General features: G+C 37.5%; 2 protein-coding genes across 6 annotated transcripts in view; both read right to left on the reverse strand.

Moving 5' to 3' along the window:
- LOC148854437 (Leucine-rich repeat (LRR) family protein) overlaps positions 1–14,299 on the reverse strand; it is a 38,907-nt gene extending 24,608 nt beyond the window's left edge. For 3 of the 5 annotated variants that reach the window (XR_016113195.1, XR_016113194.1, XM_088985798.1), the window contains exons 1-7: positions 13,924–14,299; positions 12,171–12,240; positions 5,545–5,591; positions 4,902–5,010; positions 4,614–4,699; positions 2,680–2,770; positions 819–904 (exon numbers count right to left, since the gene is read on the reverse strand). Coding sequence is in view for 3 of the 5 variants with exons in the window: in XM_088985798.1 (XP_088841924.1) it covers positions 819–904; positions 2,680–2,770; positions 4,614–4,699; positions 4,902–5,010; positions 5,545–5,591; positions 12,171–12,240; positions 13,924–14,022 (588 nt within the window). In the remaining 2 variants the exon portion in view is untranslated. The remainder of the gene's footprint in view (positions 1–818; positions 905–2,679; positions 2,771–4,613; positions 4,700–4,901; positions 5,011–5,544; positions 5,592–12,170; positions 12,241–13,923) is intronic. The other 2 variants (XM_088985799.1, XM_088985800.1) reach the window with 2 other exon arrangements.
- LOC148854438 (uncharacterized) lies at positions 9,029–10,654 on the reverse strand. The gene is made up of 2 exons (XM_088985797.1): positions 9,461–10,654; positions 9,029–9,171 (listed from the first exon to the last, which is right to left on the reverse strand). Exons 1-2 carry the CDS (start codon positions 10,524–10,526, stop codon positions 9,134–9,136), a joined length of 1,104 nt encoding a protein of 367 aa, XP_088841923.1. The 5' UTR covers positions 10,527–10,654; the 3' UTR covers positions 9,029–9,133.
- Positions 14,300–22,392: the final 8,093 nt, after the last annotated feature.

Genomic DNA, 22,392 nt, shown 5'->3' on the forward strand with positions numbered 1-22,392 from the left:
GAATCTGATCCAATTACAGCCCTAATATGCTCTCTAAATCTAGAAAAACTACTAGTTTCATGATTGCCTAAACCTCATACTTCACAAGTTTAACTCCCTCGTAGTTCTTTTTTTTTCTGTTTTTTGAACAGTAAAGGAAATTCTATTTAGTTAAATCATGAACATTACAACCAAATGTTGGAAGAACTTCCAACAACTATTATGTAATACAGAATGTGTCAATTACAACTTTTCCCAAAACAATTGCTGCTCATAAACCTAACTCCCTCATAATTCTTAAAAATTTAAGGCTACTTAGTCATGTTTGCTCTTTGAAGGTAAATATATCCTTTAGAGGTTTTAGAAAGGTTAGGTATGATACACTCTCTTGATAGCAAAATTTGGAATGAGGATACAGGACGCTCTATTTTTTTTCTTACCTTTCCTTATTTTAACAAAACAATAAGCTCTCTATTATCATAGACTTGGCAAAGTTATAGAAAAATCAAGTTTTGTGATCACAATTACATTTTCACTTCTTTATTGAACCTCAGTTGAATTAAACATAAGTTCTGCTCAGTGAATAAGTTACATGTGCATACCAACAGGGCAATTAAAGGAAAATCTATGAACATGCAGTCTTACAAAAGTTACATGTGCATACCAATGTTCAGAGATTTTTTAGAAAAAAAAGTGCTCTCTATCTATTCAAAAGTTAGCAATCAAGAGATGAGAACAAGTAAATGCATTATATACATATACCTATAAATTTTTTGAAGAAAGGTAAAGTATAATGAATTAATAGCAAATGAAGTTTCACTAGGTTTTGAAGTTCATACCTGATACACATTATTGTTGTCTAAGCAGAGGGACTTTAAGTATACAAGATTGCAAATTGATGACGGAAGATCATCAATTAAATTGCCTGTAAGCACAATTCAGAATCTTGAAGTTGAGGATAAAAAAAGAGGGCAAAAATATTAAAAGTCACAAGCATAACACCTACAGAAAACATCTGAAACCACTCATACCAGCAAGAGTTAATAGAACATTCGTTAAGTTAAAATATAATGATTCCATTGAAGCATTTCTTTTTCAAATACGATATGGTTCAATGAGAAAATGTAGACCAGGATTGGTATTTTAGGGGCTGTTTAGTTCCATAGCCATTTATCAGAAAAACGTTTTGTACGATTTTTCCCTTGAAAATCGGGACAAAATGTTTTTTATTGCTTTATGACGGCTAGGCACCATTAGGAGCCACATAATCTGAATAGGAAAAAACGCTTACCATTGAACATAAAAAATGATGTTTCCTCCAATGATGGCTCTCACACAACCCAAGAAAAACATTTTCTCAATAAATGAATTAACCAAACAAAATTTCAAACTTCATTGGGAGAAACACCTATGTGGCACTGAGTTGGTGCCAATTATCTGATAAACAGTAATGGAACCAAACACCATCTTAAAAATCTGATCAAACTGAATGATCAACCAGGTGAGGTTGTTAAGAGACATAATTATCAATCCAATCCATTAATTAAACTGTCCTTACATCAAAATCGGACAGAACCATTTGAACCATTTTCCATCTATGAAAATTTGGGAACAGCTCAGGTTTTTTTTCCACCAGTTCAGCACAACAGCTTAAAAGATGAGATGCAAGAAAAAATAAGAAGGTTTTTGTCACTTCTTTGTTTTCTCTCTTATGATCCATTAATTTCCTTTTTGAAGTGTGCATGCCATTTTCTATACAAAGAAGGGTATAGAAGACAAGAACAAGGGTATACAAAGGAAGGTGGAGGGTTTTTCCTTGATATCAAAGGGGAAGAGATGACACATGAGAGACAAAGACAAGAACAAGTTGGAGGGTTTTTCCTTGAGAAAGATGATAACAAGGTGGTGATCATTTCAAGTGTAAGTGAGAATGCAAGCATGTGCACATGCACGTGTGTGTGTGTGTGTGTGTGTGAGAGAGAGAGAGAGAGAGAGAGAAAGAGAGGGAGAGAGAACTAGCTTCTAAGAGATCCAGCAGCCTGCAGTGGACATGGTAGGCATTTAGCCTTTGATTGGTTGTGCAGAATTAAAGAAAAGGAGGTAATTTGCAAGAAAGAATTTACAAGAAGATAACTAAGAAGAAATTATAAGGTGCTGCAACGGTGGTTTTGTTGGAGGGTTGTAAGGTGCTTCTTTGGTGGGTCTGCGGGAAGATCTTTTAAAAGGAACTATAAGGTGTTGCACAAGTGAACGAACATATGCTTATGATGTATTGACTATCATTTAGATAAGACTGAGCTGGGTTGGTCAAACCATTTGGAAATAAAATGATCCAATGCTCAGTTTGGTTTTTAAAACATTGGCTGGGACAACTTAAAAGTCAAAACCAAATTTAATTCTCCAAATGCTGTACCAGTCAGCTGTCACACCAACAAATGCAATTAAAAGGCAAAAGCAAAGATTCCAGCCACTATAAGTCTCTCTCTCAGACACACACAAGCATGCAATTCTACAGAAGAACCCAAGCTATTTTAGAAAAACATATGCATATATTGTAGATTAATTAGGTTAAGTAAATATTTCAACAAATGAAATTCTAAATGAACAAGAACAATCAAAATAATCAATTGTTTTTCATTATGTCCACGTGCATCATGCATGCTATCTGAGAGCATAATGATATATGGAAGCTGAAAATACCATTGGCTTGTAATTCTTCTAAAGAGAAGCAACTCCCAATTGATTCTGGTAGGGACTTTAACTTGTTATTTGACACATTTAATAACAATAACTGCATTGTCAAAGAATCCACATTAGGTCCTGCAACATCATATTGAAAGCTAAGTTCATAGAAACTCAAAGAATGTGAATGACAGTATAGTTTGTCTCCTCTGTACACATGGCATCAAAATTAAAAAAATGGAACTGAACCAGGATTGAGAAGGAAGAAATGTTACCCAAAGTATACAATTGGAAAAATAAATAATGTAAAATGACAGCTAAAAACTCCTTCAAGACACATTCACTATGACTATACAATTGTACCCCAATTTTCTACTAAAAAACAATATATCAAGCAATGCTATTGTGGTGATCATAAACATAAGTTTATTCATGCGGCCACCTTAGTTTCATGTGTCTACCCAATGCAAACCTCTTCCACAGTTTTCAGTTCCTCCTCCAATTATGCAGTCAATCGAAATATTAAGGCTCGTTCAAATGGATGCCCAGAACAGCTAACACCTTAGTTGCTTCCCTTGCAAGTAATGGAGTAACCAGGGACCAACTTCGTTGGGTAACACCTGTTACCAGGACCAGGTATTGATGTAATTCTCATTTGTAGTCTTCTCTTTATCCCATCCGGAGATTGATTAGTCTATTTTAACATCAAGGTCAACCTCCTCCCTTTAGGGACATTCCAGTTACATATTTATCAATAAATATTTTTTCTTTTATTAGAATAGTTATAGTTTGAATTTTCTTCTTATTACATTATTGTTTCCATTAGAATTGTAACTTAAACCATAGCTAGATCCTAGCAATTTAGTCATTATCTTATCCCATTGACAATATTTAGACTAGTACTAAAACTCAGTCTGGTTTGATGTGCACATACAAGTAAATAAATATCAAAGTTATCAAAGAGAAGCTAAATATTCCAATCCAAAACAGTACAAATCATGCATATTATCAACGCATATTTCACAAGACCCAATTCACAAAAACATCAAAGCTACAAATATCCTCCAACTTTGAGTCCATTTTATGTCTCACTATAGGAAAAGGTAACGTGAGAAAGGTCATCCAGTGCAATTCACCAAGTGATCAACCTGGCCATTTGCATCAACTAAGCAATCCCGCATTATCAATTTAAGTGCATCGCCACCTCAGATACTGCATAGGTATTATCATGCTAGGGATTGACCCAGAGCCTTCTGGTATAATATGTTCCATCTCATTGACCACACTAAAATACAAGTTTAACATAAATAAAAAGTTCTAGAAGTTTCATTCATATGCCTTATTATGTGTTAGAATGGTATCATGAAATCTTAAACTAATAAAAGGGACTCCACAACCAATAAACACATTTAGAAAAAGACCTAAACTAACAAAGGATCTTCTAGTTTTTGTTCAGTGGAGAAGTTAAATTGTTGAAAGTCAAACAGAACAAGGAAATATTATTGGAAATGTTTTTAAAGGTGCTTGAGGTATACACATGGAGGCACACCCTGAGACGTATTCTGGAGGCATGGGTGCCTCTGAGCCAATATACCATTTGCCCATGCAGAGAGGAAGAAAGAAAAAAAAAAGGAAAAGAAAAGAAAAGGAGAACTCCTTCCTTCTCTTCCTCCTCCTCTTGAGGAGGCTTAGGCCTCCTTGTAACAGGAGGCTAACACTTCTTGCATTCTGTACTACACCTCATACCTCCAGATAGTGAAACACCTCACATCATGCCTCCATATTTTCAAACATTGATTATTAGTTAATGATTTATTCTAAACTAGAAACATAGACCAAAACAATTTAGGCAAATTCAAGTAAGCAACCATCTGAGATGAATGTAGCCTCAATGACAAAGAGTGCAGAGCAATTGGACATAACTTGTGGCTGACTAAACAATATATACTCACATTGCGCAAGCTACCTATGGTTCCAGGCAAGCAAGTTAGCAAATTCCCAGAGACAGATAATTGCTCAAGCCTCACCAGCAACCCTACTGGACAAAGAAAATTCATATATGGTCAGAAATAACAGCAATATCATAAATCATAAGAAGTAAAGGCCCTATTGAATAAGACTAGTTGTCAACTAGGAGAGAAGAAATGACCATATAAGACTGTCTTCATGAAAATATGCATTGAATGCACCAAATTACATTATACATGACAGCATAGTACTTATTTAGGGCAGAAAATTACACTCATCAGGCAATGTGGTAATTCGATTCTCATCAATAATGAGAAATTTTAGGTACTGGAGTTTCCCCAGGTTCTCTGGAAGTCGTTCAATAAGATTATCTGCTAATATCTGAAAACAAAGAGTTTTCTGTCAGGTTTTCAGGCCCCTTGTTTCATAATCCTGTCAAAAAATTCTGTGACAGAAATCCAGATCTTTCTTAAAGGGTCCAATACAGGTGTATCATATGCAAATGAATGAGCACATACAACAGGAGGGTATAAGAGATAGAAGTCCTATTTGGCCCCTGAGCCCACAGTATGGCACAATCATGGGATGGGACATTGGGCCAACAAGCTAGTAGTTGAAAGCAATGAAATTCCGGATTCAAAAAAGTTGAGCTCCAGTGATGTTCCTAGTGGTATTTATTTATCCTTTGGACATTAAAAAAAAAAAAAAAAAAAAAAGAGTGAAGCAAAGTGAAAGTCAACCATGGAAAACTCTATTAGTCAGACATCTAGTAAACTTAAGATAAACTTTGGACCTCAAACTCCCTTTGATAAACCCATCAAAAAGAAGAATCCAAGACTCCCACCCCTACACCACTTGACATGAATACTTTTTTATTGTATTTTACACATAAACATGAAATTGCTTGATTCTTACCAAGCGCTGCATGTTGGTTAATTTGATGATCGCCACAGGAATGTCAACTGCAGAAGTAAAACATCAGTTGCACTAGAAATAAGTCTTAGAAAAGCAAGATCACTCAAACAAAAGTATTTAATGTCAATCTCTATACTCTAATCATAGCATTGGGACCTATTTAATCTTGTAATGAGCCATCTATGTGAGTTACAAAACTATCATATATGGAACTTTGGGCAAAGAATAGCATTATCTATCTGCCTATATGGGTGTCTAAAAATGTATCTGTAGGTTTTCAAGACTGCTATTCAGTCTTGACCACTAAGAGATTTCAGGTTCGATGAGAAGAGAAAGTGAAGAAGTAGAAGAAAGAGTGGTGAAAGAGCAGTAGAACACAGATTTTGAGGAGAAGAACAGAATGTCAATATTCTACCGCTGCCACTTTAAGTTAATATATATAGGTTATGCTAGTTACATGAAAGGACATATCTGCCCTTGGTGTTTACATCATAACTGCTAACAAATAACAACCAATATAAAATTGAAACTAGAAATAACAGAATATCAAAATAACCACAGCTGTGACTAGATACATTCTACCCTACGGACAGAGTGGGACCACAGCTGTGGGGCCCACATCAATGTTCTCTACACTCCCCCTCAAGTTGGGAGTATATGTTCATCATTCTCAACTTGGATAGATCTGCCTCTAGCTTCTTTCTTGATACGGCTTTAGTGAGGATGTCTGCTAGTTGCATACTGGATGTGATGTAAGGGAGGCATACTTCTTGAGATGAGACCCTCTCTCGCACAAAATGGCAGTCAACTTCAATGTGTTTGGTTCTGTCATGCTGTACTGGATTATGTGCTATATTAATGGCAGCTTGATTATCACAGTACAACATCAGGGGCTTCTCATACTCAATACCCAACTCCTCAAGTAGAGATCTTAGCCATAGGATTTCAGCCACTCCATTGGCCATGGACCTATATTCTACTTCAGCACTTGACCGAGAGACAACACTTTGTTTCTTACTTCTCCAGGAGACAAGGTTTCCTCCCACAAGGGCACAATATCCTGAGGTAGACCTTCTATCATCAACACTCCCAGCCCAATCTGCATCAGTATAGACCTCCACCTTCATGTGATTGTTGTTCTTGAAAAGTATACCCCTACCCGGGCATCTCTTCAAGTAGGCTAAGATTCTTTCTGCCACAAGAAGATGTGTGGTTCTAGGAGAATGCATGTACTGGCTGACAACACTAACAGCATAAGTAATATCTGGCCGAGTGAGGCAGAGATATAGGAGCTTTCCTATTAATTGCTGGAACATAACTTTGTCTTCAAGAAGCTCCCCACTCTCGGCACTAATCCTGTGATTCTGTTCAACTGGTGTATCTGCAGGCTTGACACCTAACTTTCCAGTTTCTGCCAACAGGTCTAGGACATATTTCCTCTGAGATATAAAGATCCCTTGTTTGGATCTAGCAACCTCAATACCCAAAAAATACCGGAGTACACCAAGGTCCACCTCAAATTCTTGGTGAAGAAGCTGTTTAAGAGACTCAATCTCATGGCTATCATTCCCTGTGGCCACAATATCATCAACATATACGGCCAGTAGTGTCAAAGAGGACTCCACCCTCTTGATGAATAGGGTATGATCTGACTAGGCCTGTACATATCCAAACTTCACAAGTGCTAGTTTGAATCTATCGAACCAAGCCCTAAGTGACTGTTCAAACCATACAAAGCCTTGTTGAGCCAGCAGACCTTCTTACCTATTTCTGCATCATAGAATCCAAGAGGCAATCACATGTAAACTTCTTCCTGCAGATCTCCATTCAGAAAGTAATTTTTCACGTCCATTTGGTATAAAGGCCAAGTGTGACTTGCTGTAAGGGACAATAGAACTCGAATAGTAGTAATCTCGGCTACCGGTGCAAATGTCTCCAAATAATCTATGCCATAAGTCTATGTAAACCCTCTTGCAACTAACCGAGCTTTATACCTCTCAATAGATCCATCTGCATTATGCTTCACTGTAAATACCCAACTGGTTTCTTTCCTTTTGGCAAATCAACTACCTCCCAGGTGTTGTTTTTCAACAGGGCATCCATCTCAACTTGCATTGCATCTTTCCATTCAGGGACGGATAGGGCTTCTTGCACTGTTCTTGGAATAGGGACATTGGAAATGGAGCTAAGGTAGGACCTATAGGTAGGAGATAGGCGATCATAGGATAAAAAATGGGAAATACAGTGGGCTGTGGATGTGGTACAATGTCGTTTCCCTTTATGGACTGCAATTGGAAGGTCAAGATCATCTGTAGGGGAAGTCTTTATGGGCTCTGGGACTGAAGTATCTGGACCTGGAGCTGCAGATGAGATTTGAGTTAGTCTGAACTGCTGATGATCAGGATCAACCTACCTGCACCGCCTGTGATAAACCCTCAACTCCTGATCCCTCTAACCACCCTCACCATTGTAGCTTTCCCTCAACTCCTGATCCCTCTGACCACCCTCACCATTGTAGTTCTCATCACCCAATGGAATAGGTAAAGGAACTGCCCCACTCTCACTACCCTCCCCCTGAAGACAAGAACTCAAACCCCCACTCTCACTACTCTCCCCTTGAGGGGCAACCCGAGGATAATAGGGTGTCCCCTCAAAGAAAGTGACATCCATGGAGACAAACTTCCTCCTGGAGATAGGATCATAACAGCAATAACCCTTTTGAGTTTGTGCATAACCAAGGAAGATGCATTTGGAGGCTTTGGGTTCGAAATTGGAGGGATGGGGTCCGAGAAGCTGAACAAAGCAAGTGCAACCGAATGTCTTAAGGGGAATAGAAAACAAGTCCTCACGTGGGTGTAGAAGCGAAAAAGGAGATCACATATCAAGGACCCTGGAAGGGACCCGATTAATAAGGTATACTGCCGTGAGGATAGCATCCCCCCATAAGCGAATAGGGACATTGGAAGTAAACACGAGGCTTCTAGCCACTTCCAAAATGTGCATATTTTTCCTCTCGGCAACTCCATTCTGTTGAGGTGTATGAGGGCAAGAGCTCTGGTGGATAACCCCATGATGAAGAAGATAAGATGTCAATGATTTAGCAAAGCATTCCTTTGCATTATCAGATCTGAGAACTTTGATCTTGGCATCAAACTGGGTTAGGATCATTTGGTGAAAATTTTGGGTCAAGGAAGGTACCTCATCTCGTGAACGCATGAGATAAACCCAAGAAAAACGGGTATGGTCATCAACAAATAACAAAAAGCATCTGTACCCACCCATGGAAGGGATATGATATGGTCCCCAAACGTCAGTATGCACAATATCAAAAGAATTATCACTCCTTTTATTACTCAATAAATAAGGCTTTCTACAATGCTTAGCAAACTCACAACTTTCACACTGTAGCTGAGACAACTCAATAGACTCAAATAAAGTAGGAAACAAATTCTGTAAAGATCGAAAAGACAAATGACCTAATCGGTTATGCCAAAGCATAACCAGACTCACACTCTGAGAAACAAAAGACAACTTCTCTACTGACTCTCCCTGACGGAACCGCTCCCCGAGCAGATAGATCCCATTCGTCTCACAGCCAATCCCAATCACCTTCTGCGTCTCCAAGTCCTGAAAAACACATCGGTCAGGGAAGAAGGTTACTAAGCAGTTCATATGCTTGGTAATACTACTGACTGAAAGAAGGTTAGTATCAAGCTTAGGAACATGCAAAACAGATGATAGGGAGATAGTATCTGAAAGCTTGATGTCACCCTTCCCAGAAATAGAAACCAGGGAGCCATCAACAATAGATACCTTATCCCTAGCAGAAGACAAAGGGTAAGTAGTAAACAATGAAGGCAAGCTAGTCATGTGATCAGATGCACCTGAGTCTATTACCAACAAGGTTCAGCAGTACCTGGAGCTGAGGCATGATAGACTGAAGCTCGAGTACCTAAATGGGCGAAGGCAGATGTGACAGGGGCTGATGGAGACTGCGGTAGCTGAGCTGAATTTCCAACCTCCTTTTCTAGCTGTATTAGGGCAGCCCGAACTGCAGCTAAGGTCTCCAAAGATGTTCCTTTTGTGCCAACTGAGGATGCGGAATCAGTGTTCATGGCTACATGAGCAGTGCCCTTCTTGTTTCTTAACTTCGCAGGAACCAAGTGGGGATGCAGTTTCCAACATGTCTCTTTTGTATGTTTGGGTTTCTTACAATGTTCACATACTACATCCTTCTTGTCTTCCTTCCTCCTGTCCTTCTCTGAATCACCCCTTGATTTTGGTGTAGCCGCTACAAAGGCTGATGTGGGTTGCATCATAACCTTCCTTCTGGTCTCTTCACTGTGTACAAATGAGTAAGCCTGAGAGAGAGTCACACTGTCTCTAGTCAAAATCTTCTGCCTCACAATATCATATTCTGAGTTCAGTCCTGCCAGGAACTCAAACACTCTGTTTGTCTCGATGTGCTTTCTATGAGTCTGAGCATCTTTGGAACTCTTCCACTCAAGAGTCTCTAAGTGATCAATCTCATGCCACAGGGACTTCAAGGTAGAGAAGTAGACCGACACCGGTTTCTCTTCTTGTTTAAGGATGTTCACTTCACATTTCAATTCATATGCTCTGGCAACATTAAGGGGTTGGGAGTAAGTTTCTTTCATAACATCCCATATCTCCTTGGCTGTCTTTGCCCACAAATAATTCTGGCTAATATGAGGCTGCATAGAATTACACAGCCATGTCATAACCAAGTAGTTTTCTTGCATCCACTTGGTATATGTCGGGTCTCCCTTGGAAGGTTCTTTCATATCTCCCAGGAGGTACCCTAATTTACCTCTTCCACCAATAGCCTTCATGGCTGATTGGGCCCATTCCAAATAGTTTGGTCCATCAAACTTCACAGTCGTAATCTGACCACCCATCTCAAAAATACCACTATAACTAATGTTCCCAAGACTGCCTTCTGCCTGAATTTTAGACTCCATTTTTGTCAAGTCTCAAAACAGCACTTGAATCACCAATCACAATCAAAACAGTATAGGCATGATCTGTATTCTCAGTGTATGTGCACAAAACCGAAATAATTCTGATCTGAAGCCAACTAGCCAACACAGCAGTAGTTGTCCGTAGATCTCTAACTCCCTTAGAACTCTGAGAACATCTTTAAAAAAAAAACTGATATGCTAGGGAAAGTTAGGGTTTTAATCAGTCCTAAAAGGGAGCAATTCAGTTGCACAGTCCAAACTATATAGATGAGCTTGCAGTAGGGTTTTAATCAGTCCTGAAAGGAAGCAATTCAGTCGCACAGTCCAAACTGTATAGATGAGCTTGCAGTAGGGTTAATAAGAAACCCTAGAATCTAATCGGACCTACCAATAAACTTAAGAGTAGCTCTAGGTAGATCATAGGGTTCAGTCAAACAATAGGGCTTGCCGCAGATCACTTTCAAACCCTAGAGTAGAGAGAAACACAGTTCGGCCAGGGTTTGCTGTAAAACCCTAGTGCATCTAAGAGAGAAAGAACTAGAATGATTCAGCCTTCCCCTCCAGATAGGTCCAACCTATCTTCTCGGATAGAACTTCTCTTAAAAAGTAAACAACTTACAAGGAAAAAATAGTTCGCTGCCTTCTAGGGTTACCTAAACCCTAGTCTTCTCAGATCCTTCCTAACCACCAACACTCTGCAACCCTAGCAAGTTTCCAACAGCTGCTAGCACCTCTGGCAATCTCCAAGAATCAGTCTGCGAACTCCTCCTTTTCAGCTTTCAATCCTAGGGAATTCTCATGTGGTCGGCTGGTATTAGACTCACATGAAAAACCCTAACTTGGCTTTGATACCATGTAGGTTTTCAAGACTGCTATTCAGTCTTGACCACTAAGAGATTTCAGGTTCGATGAGAAGAGAAAGTGAAGAAGAAGTAGAGGAAAGAGTGGTGAAAGAGCAGTAGAACACAGATTTTTAGGAGAAGAACAGAATGTCAATATTCTGCCGCCACCACTTTAAGTTAATATATATAGGTTATGCTAGTTACATGAAAGGACATATCTGCCCTTGGTGTTTACATCATAACTGCTAACAAATAACAACCAATATAAAACTGAAACTAGAAATAACATAATAGCAAAATAACCACAGCTGTGACTAGATACATTCTACCCTACGGACAGAGTGGGACCACAGCTGTGGGGCCCACATCAATGTTCTCTACAGTGTCTGCATAAACTCTCTTTGTAGAAATAACTTAATCAATTTATTTTTGAATTATTTCTTGAGAATGCTTCAGTGCTCCACTAAATTTGATATGATGGTTGCATGCAAAACAACCACAGACACTAGATAAAAGTATACTTGGGAATATATTAATGGACCATCTAAGTGTTTCTCAAAAGTGTTTCCACAAACTTTGCACCTTTTACCTGGAAGGATCAAAATTACAAAAATAGAAAATACAGAGAAACAGAAATTTCATGCATTTAAGGTTTGCATAAGTAAATGCTCCAGACCAATCATTGCATGTTATGTACTGTTCTGTGGAAGATAGCCTGGCCAGCTAAAGCAAGAAACAAATGAAAGCAAGGGAAAGGACAAGAAAGTAAAAGAGAGATAAATAGATAAGAATATAATTTTACCTATTTTATTGTGTGTTACATCAAGAGTACGTACAGATTTCTCCAAGTCAAAAATTTCATTTGGTACTATCTGTACAATCGGAGGTTTCATGGTCAGTTTACCAATAAATGGATGGGAAAAGAGGAAAAGAAGTAGAAATGATTATCATCTTCGTGGTTCCCTTATAACTGACAACCAACCCAATTGTTCTAATATTTTTCATCACCATAACAAACAATTAAAAAAAAAGTTTCTGTTAGTGTGTCCAGAACAATGAGGCAAAACCAACCATAAAATATATTCTAAATCCTGAGGAGATTAATTTCACCCACAACACTGAGATAGATCTAATTAATTAAAATCTGAATACAGTACTCATAATACAGATGGTGTCATTTCTCCTCAGGCTTAGTTTGGTAAGAGTACAAATACAAATATGTACGGTGCAAAACCTTGTAATATTATATTTCTAAACCTTGTATTTGCACTGTACATATTTGTATTTATACTCTTCCCAAACTGAACCTCAGATATTAACAATTTTTACTACTAGCAACCCAAAATTTATTATAACATTTTTTCAGTTTAGTAAAATATAACACTATGCAAATGCTTTCACCAGAAAACAGCAAAGTACAATTTCTCTGAGAATAGAAGCAAGGTGGCTCAACTGAGAAGCAAAGCCAGAGAATCTGATATTAGCATGCCAACTACCTTCAAATGTGGCACACCAAATCATTTCAACAATGAGGCAGCAAACATTAAAGTTCTTCACTTGATCTCCAATAACCAACAGAACCACTTCCCCATCAACTGGAGAAAGAAAACTAATATTGAGTTGTGACAGCTTTATGTGAAAAGGGCCTCAAAACCAATAAATTGCACATCATTTTGAATCAATAGATTTGAGCATGTAATCGATCAAACTATTTTGCTCCATCTTGTTGATCTCTCCCATTACCCATACTATAGCTAAATGCAACTGAACTCGACGAGCTATCCTCATTCGAGACACTGCCAAGGCAGCACCAAAACCAAGAGCTAAACGCAAGTAATCTAATCCATGTGGTTTCTCTTGAGACATAGTGCAACTAAACTTAACCCAAGATTTACACGCCAGTAACATAACTACAATTCCATATTTCGTCCTAAGTAACGGGAATTGCAACACTTTCTGTCAAAAACGAAAATAAACAAAAACATTGAAACCAAGCGCTTCTGTTTGCAATACTGCGCTAGAAAGTTGGAGTATGGGTGTGACTGCTTCTTAGGGGAGGATAGAAAGGAGAGGGAGATGCAAGCTCAAAGACCATAAACACGATTAAATATAAAATGGACAATAAACACTAAGTTTTAAATTCAGCTCATAAATTAAACAGAAAACTGAAACCATAAGGGGATGACAATTCTATTAGTGGATAAAAATAGTGAACCAAAATTTACAATGGAGAAACAAGACGATCACTGCAATTGAAATTCAAGTATTACCAGACAGAAATTGTAGTCCAAAGTTCCAACAGTCTGGTCTTCACGATGAGGATGAGATAAGTAATAAAGTTCTCTAAAACACTAATTCATCAAATGCAACAAGCAAAACATAGAGAATGAAATAAACTAAACAAAAAAATTAACCGACAAACAGCTCGTATCAACCGATTTCTTTTCTTAATCGAAAAACAAGTTCAAATCTAAATTAAAAAAAAAAAAACAGTAAAAGTACGAGATACGAAACGAACAGAAATAAATCCGATAAAAAGGGTAGGTAAAGGCTACCTTCAATTTGGAATCTCTTAGAGCGACAATGCCCGTCGATCGCCATCTAGCGATCCTATTGGCAGTCGACTCCCCGCCTTTGCTGTTACAGCATCCCATCTTTCGAATTTTGATAGAAATAGAGGAATATTCAAATAAATAGTTTCGTTGATCGCTCAGAATCCTGAATCTCGCATAATCGAACCGGAGAGGAGGAATTCAGAATGGAATTGTTTGAAAGAGTCGTCGTCCTTGAAGACTCGCAGGCCGCAGGGGTAGCGCGTTGGATTCGATTTGCTGTGTGTTGTAGACTTCGAAATTCAGGCGAATAGCTCAGACAGAGAAACACCTTCGTGTTCGATTTAGGTGGTTTGGTACGTGTGAAGGAGCAGATCCCAATTCCGTGTAAAGTAGTAGTATGGACCGTAGTACACGCCAGCAGACCAGCACCTAGACTTGTTAACGGGCCAGGGTCGGGCGAATCCAGATCCGGATCCGGAAAACCGCACATCTCTATGGTCCCACTTTTATGGTGGTAGGGGTGGATTCAAGCCAAGCCAAGCCCGAGCTTGAGCTTGAGATTGGTTCGAGCTAGAATATTGAGTTCAAGCTCAACTCGAGTAAAAAACTCATAAGCTCGAGCTCGGCTCGGTTTGAGCTTGATTTGAGGAAAAATATTTTATAAAAATAAAAAATTATATATATAATTATTTTTTATTTGATATTAAAAAATCAAGAATTATAATAATTTTATTATATATATTATTTTTTATAATTTTATTATACAAATAAATAATATATATATATATATATATATATATATATATATATTCAAGCTCAGCTCGTTTTATTAATCAAGCCTATAAATTGGGCTCAAGCTCAGTTGAAACCAAGCCGAGGTCGAGCAGCTCATGAAAAGCTCGACTCGTTGCCACTCGTAATGGTGGGTTCTAGACTAATGATGAGACATGCAATGTCAGATGATGTTGGAAGGGTGTTGAAACAAACTATGTTGGTGGGAATCAAAAACATCTCCTTGCACCAACCTCACAGTCCCATCCCACTGTATATAGGGCATCTCAAAACACAAAATACAGAAGATGTTCCCAATGTGCGGCTGAAACCATTGTAACGTTAGTGTGAGAAACGCTCTATGGGGAGCACATCCAAACTCTCTTGGTGTTGGCAAGACTGTATCTGCTCCTCACATGACGCCTCACACCAACCTCACAAACACATCCGACTATGCATTAGGAATATCTTCCGTACTTATATATTATTATTTATAGAAAATATTTCCAATGCATGGTGAGGTATACCTGTGAGGTCATTGTGAGATGCCTTATGTGAGGAGCAGATCTCTCTCTCTCTTGGCGGGAGATCCCAACTCAGGTCAAGTGGGTTTTGCTGCGTCAAGTAAAATCGCTGCACACACCTGTGGGGGTCTAACTGAATATATCTCTATAAATTTAACAGACATGTAAAGGAAATATTCTCAATGCATAATTGGATGTCATATAAGCAGACTTTTTTCTTGAAAGAGATCTCAACAATCCAGACTCATGTGAGAATTGAGAAGAATACAAATACAAAAAGGTTGAGTATAAATGCAAATATATGCTAGTTTTTGTATGATATTTTCATACTATTTCCAAACGAATGTTACGTTGATTAACTTTTATAATGATAATTCCAAGATTGGAACCCATCTTCTATAAATTGATGAAATTTGAGTGCAAAAGTTTTCTCCAATTTTGAATACAAATGTTTTGGAATCTGTATTTGCTGTGATTTTCAATACATAGATTCATTATTATCAAACGCCTACAAAATTAAACCAACGCATGCACTCTTTCCATATAAAGCCTTACTAAAAACACAATATTTAAAATATAAATTTTAAGTATACTACCATAATAACACGACAATGCACATGTTTAACCGATGTTTCCAACCCGCGATTCGATCGTTCTGTCACCCGGTTAGAATTTTAGGTACAATTCAATGGTTGACTTTGTCAAGAATCATTTGACTTAGCTGATTCGACCATTAACTTATTCGACTCGGTGACCAGGTCATAGATTGTAAATTGAATATATGTAAAATTTCAGAGGTCATAACTTTGCACTCCGATGTCCGATTGAGTTGATTTTTTTTTTATTTTGGATAATTTTTTGAGATTTGTGTCCTAAGCTGTCATTTCATATGTATATATCTATATATATCTAAACTGTTCCACCCAGTCAATTGAACCAATAACCCACAACCCAAAGACAAAAACAATTCGGCCTCTAGATCAGTTTTTAAAATATTGTGTTTAACCATATATGATATATAGTATTTCAACTTAGCTTTTACAACTTGTATAAAATCAAAAGCAAAAATATGTGCTTTATATAGTATAGAGAGATACACATTTAAACGAAATTTAAGCAGATTATATGGGATTGGATAAAGGTGGATTCATATCTGTTGTAATTATAAATAAATTGAATTCGGATCATCCTCAATAGGACAAATCTAAAATAGAATCCGGATAAATAGATATGTTTTATAGCCCTACTACTTTCCTAGTTGGTCTCCACTAACTCATTCTGTTTACCAAAAACATAACACGTTCCTGACCCATACCTGGTTCTAAACTCTATCTTAAGTGCACTTTTCTTTCTTTTATTTTGATGTATTTCCAAAGTACATGTTTGAACAAAGTCTGAATTATGATCTGTTTCTCACAGTGTGCTCTTTATACTGATTTTACAGCATGTTTCAATTGCACATCAGGAACATTTTTCATACTTTTGTTTTATTATTCATAGGAGATATTCCTAATACACAACGGTATGTGTCTGTTGGTGTGAGGTGCGCTATGCAAGGAATAACTCCTAATTCGTTTGAACGGCCACTTAGTAGATCCTGGATCTGCAACTCCATTTGGTAGTGTTCAAGATGGCACAGCCCGTTTACATAGAATCTGGATTAGCTGCACTTGATGACTGTGTTAAGAGTTGTTTAACAAAAATATAATTCCCCACCTCACCTAGGGGTGATTATTTTCAGTCCAACCCAGAAATTTCAAGTTTGGGTCTACGTTTTGTATTCATGCATGGCCCACAAAATATATATATATATATATATATATATATATATATATATATATATATATATAATATTTATGTATATTTATACATGTATTTTACGTTAAATTGTATGTTGTATATATAAATATTAATATATTATAATATGACACAATTAATTCATATTTTATATAACATTTTGTATTATATAATGTATACAAGAATTTTTCTACACATATTATATATATAATATAAAATATTATATATTTAATGTATGCATATAAAAATTATAGGGCGAGCAAAACCAAGCTAGCTGCAAGGCTGTTGAAATCTAAACACCTAAAAACTTATGAGAATGATGGATATACTAGTGAAGATTGGCATAGGGCTGCAAATGGATCAGATATTATCCGATTTGAATTTCAATCCAATTCATTTAAATTGGATTTGAATATCTGCTTAGCCATAAATAGATTGAATCTGACATGAAATTATTCAAATTGGAATATTAATTGATCCGATCTATTATAATCTGATCCAATCTATTGAATACATAAACACAAAAGAATATTTTTTAATACTAAAGTTTTTCAGAATTAAATAAGATTTAGATATATAGATTTTTCTCTTTATAACACATTTATTGCTTTACACTTTATTTTGTAAATTTATGTTGATTTTGTACAGATTTATCATGTTCTGATTTAAACAAATTTAAATTTATTACCTAAGGGGGTGTTCCACAACATGGTCGGTTTTGTTTTTGAAAACAAAACAATTGCCACATCAACAAAAACAATGCAATTTTGTCAATGTGGAAGTTGTCTTTGTTTCCAAAAACAAAACCAACCATGTTATCGAATACCCCATAAATATATAAACAAACCAAATTCCAACCTATATTTAAGACTTACTACTAAATGTGGAGTCAAGGGCAATAAGGTAATTTTTAAACATCCGAGGCCAACAGGTCCAATCTGAGAGAAGAAATATGTTAGAGGCCCTAGGAGTTATCCCAAGGGCGAAGACTCCGACAGTCAAGTTAGTTGAGAGCTATGAGGGGTCGAACCAAGCAAGAGAGGAAACTTAGAGCTTATCTTCTAGTTGGGGGTGGCCAAGAGCCAAGTTCTTCACGAGCTACTCGAGCTCGGTTCGGCTCGGTTTCAACCGAGCTTCGATCCGAGTTCAAGCCCAATTTACAAGCTTGATTAATAAACAGGCTGAGCTCGAGCCGAGCCTAATATTAATAGAGTTTGGCTTGTGAGGCTCACGAGCTGAGCTTGAATATATATATAATAAAAATATTATATTTCTTAATTTTTTAAATATCAAATAAAAAATATTTTTATAAAACATTTTTTTCTCAAATTGAGCTCAAGCCGAACTGAGCTCAAACTTATGAGTTTTTTACTCAAGCTGAGTATACTACCTTGACGAACTGAACTCGAACCTCACACTATTTGGCTCGGCTCAGCTCGAATCCACCCCTGCTTCTAATGTGTGTTTACTTTAATATGAGAGCCCCTTTTTATAATTGGAGTTGCCTGAGGAAAAGAATAGTTGAGAATAGATAGCGGCATTGGCGGTGGTTGGTGATGGGTGGTTAGGATACATCCATTCGATGCCACTATTAAGATCTACAAATTGGCCAAATACTCCTACATCAAATACATCCAAAATGGAATTGAATTCATATCCCCGGAGATCAATTTCGAGAAGGAAGCCAAGAAAAGACATTGAATGGCTGAAGTCAATGAGGATAGCCATCATACTTGTATTATGTAACATCCATTCTTTGTATTACCCAAAAAATCTAAAGCCTGTGTTGCAGTCAACAGAGGACTCACACACAGAAAAGGGCTCCTTAGTGCCGTTCAAAAATTCTGAAATAAAGAGCCATTCGGAATGCTGGATCACCCCGTAAGCGACTTCTAAGAACCATCCAAATTCGATGATTGTGTTGAGGGCTAGATACAGTAAAGCAGGCCTAGTCAATGGGTTAGTGGCTAAGTGATAGGGCGCATAACACACCACTAATAATTCCTTTTTTCAAAGTCAGTAGAAATCGAATCTATATTTATGCTGTCGTAAATTGCGTTTGTTTGGCATTGTTGCCGTTGCTCTAAAAAATGGTGATACATCATCATTATGTTAAAAAAAAATGGTGTTCCAAGAAACGCCTATTTGTTTAGAACTGTTTTTTCATAGAAAACGGTATTTTTTAGAGCTCTTTAATTTTAAGAAACAGTATCCACCAGAGAAAGAAATGATATGTTAAACTGAAAGTGGCTAGGCTCTTAGAATAGAATGCATATTTCTTGGTAATGACAAATTTGTTCATTATTCACTTGCTAGAAGAGGGGAAGTTCAATTTACAAATTTTGCAATATCCATTTCAACTTCCTGGTAATGCATTTCAAACTGCAACACAAATTTTTCATTGAACTAGCAATGGAAGAAAAAGGTTGTACTGAATTTCATATGGAAGAATCAGGTGGTTGGGAGCCGGACTAGCGAGTTGGTCTGTGTGAACATTCCATGGATTTGATCACCTCAGCCTACCCAATGTGTTGAAGTCCATACTAATATTCAGGATGCTGTTTCCAACCCAAACCCAAACCAATCAATGATATCAGATTGATTATGTTGAGTACGATTGGGAGCAGTGACCAAATTCACAAACACATGCCAACTGGCTTGCTAGTAAAGTCTTTGACTGGTTATGACAATCCCTTTTCATGGAGTCTCACCTTCACCAGGATTAGGGTTTAGGGGTGACTAATAATCCATTTTGTGTAGACAATATCCATGTAAACGTATTTTGTAGGGGTGTAATATGGGTTGGGTTAAAGCATTTTTCAAATTTGAATGGGCCTTGACGCAAACCCTAGCGGGATGTAATTGAAATTCTTCAACTACTCCCACAACCACCTGAGTTGCACTCCTATTATTTTACAGTAATATATCAACATCATCATCATCTAAACTACATAAATGTTCTGTTCAGTACCATATTCATTATTAAATCATATGGTACTTAAATAATTTCTTATAACTTTCATATATATATATATATATATATATATTGTATAATAATACTTTACAGTTTTATTTTTTTAGGGCAAAGATACATCATCCTTTCTATTTTCTCTCTTCCATTTACTCGTAAGAAATAAGTATAAACAGCTGCATACATATAATCTTCCATATATGCAGATATCTAGATAGAAAACTACACATATAACAAATAAGAAATATCATTTGGGTCGGATCTGGTTAGCCTAGGCCCCAACCGAATGTTTTGAATCTAACTTCTCACTATGATATGATCATGTGGGTCCTAATTACGATGGTTTTCTTAAATTTTAGTTACAACTAATATTAACATGTTAGATAGCATATTTAAACAGGTTTTATCTCATAAAAATATGTAAAAGTTTGATTTTCAATTCACATAATGACATGTGCCCCTCTTCTTTTTTGAGTTATAGGGATCTACGATTTAGGTAGAATGATGATGATGATGCATTATACCATATATTACAAGGAAAAACACAACTTCCATTGGCATATGCCACATAGGACAAAGATGAATCTCCTGAAAGCAAAATGTGTGTGAATAGCATGAGAGTATGGCATCCAATTACACATAGGGTCATTTTTCTATGAATTTAACATATTAATATAGGAGATATTTTCGATATCCAGGTAGATATTGTATTCTCAGCGTGTTTGTATGCTGTTATTTATTTTATTTTTTTCTTTTCAAGCAAGCCAAGGCTCCACGGGACAAATAGATGGATTTATTCCTAGGGGTGTAAGTTGTGCAAGCTGGACCAAATTTAATGTCAACCCAGGCTCAAGCCTAAGCATTGCGCTTAAGGCCTGAGCTTGGACCAAGCCGGAGGTCAAGCTTGATATGTCCAACCCATGTTGGCCTATTAGGCTCAATGTATTCAAAAATTGCATGCACTTATTTAATATTGATAATTTATACCTTTTGATGGTGTACGATCTGGTTATTCTTAGTTGGACGGCAATCCGAACTTCAATTGGGCGGCGGATTGGATCAATCTGCAAAACAGTGGATCAAAGAACCTAGGGTAGCTAACTCGGCAAGGTCACTCCGAAGCTTAAGTCAGTACTTATACCGTGAATGTGAACTGAATGTTTGAGAGCTTAAGTGCTAGTGAGTAGAGTAATCACGCGTACCTTTGCCTTGAGTTTTCATGTCTTTATATACTGGAGTAGTTGTGGGCCTTACGAAAGAGCTCCGGGGTCTTTGAATTGCGGAGATAAGGTTTATTCCGTTTCTGAAGGAGAGTAATGGGTTGATAAGATTTATCGTTTACCTCCGATTCAGGCGGAGCCGAGACAAGTTCTCATCGTGATCTCGAGAAATTCAGGATCTGTTGGCTCATCGTGATCTCGAGAAATTCGAGATCTGTTGAGGAGGCCTTTGGAGTTGGTTATTTGGCGTTTCGGCTTATTAGCTCCGACTTGGCACTTCAATTCTTTAGTCCCGAACTGTATTGGGTGTCGAGGTGCCTCTACACCAAGGTGGTTTTCTGGGCCAAGATGGCTGAACACCTGAGCTCCGAATGTTATGAACTAGGCTTGTTTGGCTGAATTGTCACCCCTCAATCAAATCGCGCCTATGTGTCCCCTTCTTGCTAGGTCGTGTCAAATCACCCTTTAATAGTAATGAATACATACATGTGTGCATATAGTTATTCATAGTATATATAAGTATAAAGTGTATAACTAGGTTGGGATGAGGTCAGACTTGAACTACCTAAAGACTAGAAGCCCATCCTGAGAAATAGGAAAGCCTAGGATTTTGGGCCCATGCCTAATTGAAGAACTAAAAATCCAAGCACAGCCGTCCAAAATTGCAGTATGGGTCTCTCCGGGCTCGAGTTGGACCCACCCAAATTGCACTTGTAGGTGGATGGTCTGTGGTACTGAGGGGTGTCTTACTGAAAGATGGTAGATGGTGGTGGGATTGTTCTCTGTGTGGCAAAAACCAGGGAGCAAGGGAGTGGGAGAAAGCTAAGGTTTCAGGGTAACAAGAGTACAAGACTTACATAGGGCTTCAGTGATGCATGTTTGAGGAGCTTCTTCCGAAAAAGATGGAAGATCTCCCTCTTTGGAAAAGCAATCCCAAACTAATTGGGTCCTAAAACTAGTAAGTGGATTAAAGTTTTGCCACGTGTTCATGCCGATAAACCAATATCGAAGAACTCTTTTCTCTTGAAATCTGCAAGTGAGCACGAGTATAGCTACTCTCCTTCTAGAAGCTTAATTTCAGGCTGGTTGCTCATGGAAACTTCCCCGAGGGCCTCTGAGCCTCTCATTGCAAGTGGGCTGGTGCACAATTCCATGTACTTACAACACCCATATAGGCTCCCCAATG

The sequence above is a fragment of the Nelumbo lutea genome, chromosome 4, assembly GCF_056320005.1.
Source record: "Nelumbo lutea isolate HS-2025 chromosome 4, American lotus-T2T, whole genome shotgun sequence".
Classification (NCBI taxonomy): domain Eukaryota; kingdom Viridiplantae; phylum Streptophyta; class Magnoliopsida; order Proteales; family Nelumbonaceae; genus Nelumbo; species Nelumbo lutea.

Bases quoted from the DNA above. Each gene is read 5' to 3' on its own strand.
- LOC148854438 (XM_088985797.1), bottom strand. From the start codon at position 10,526: ATGGAGTCTAAAATTCAGGCAGAAGGCAGTCTTGGGAACATTAGTTAT. The intron at 9,172-9,460 runs GTACTGCTGAAC...TGTGTTTTTCAG, and splicing joins CTATCATGCCTCAGCTCCAG to GACTTGGAGACGCAGAAGGT.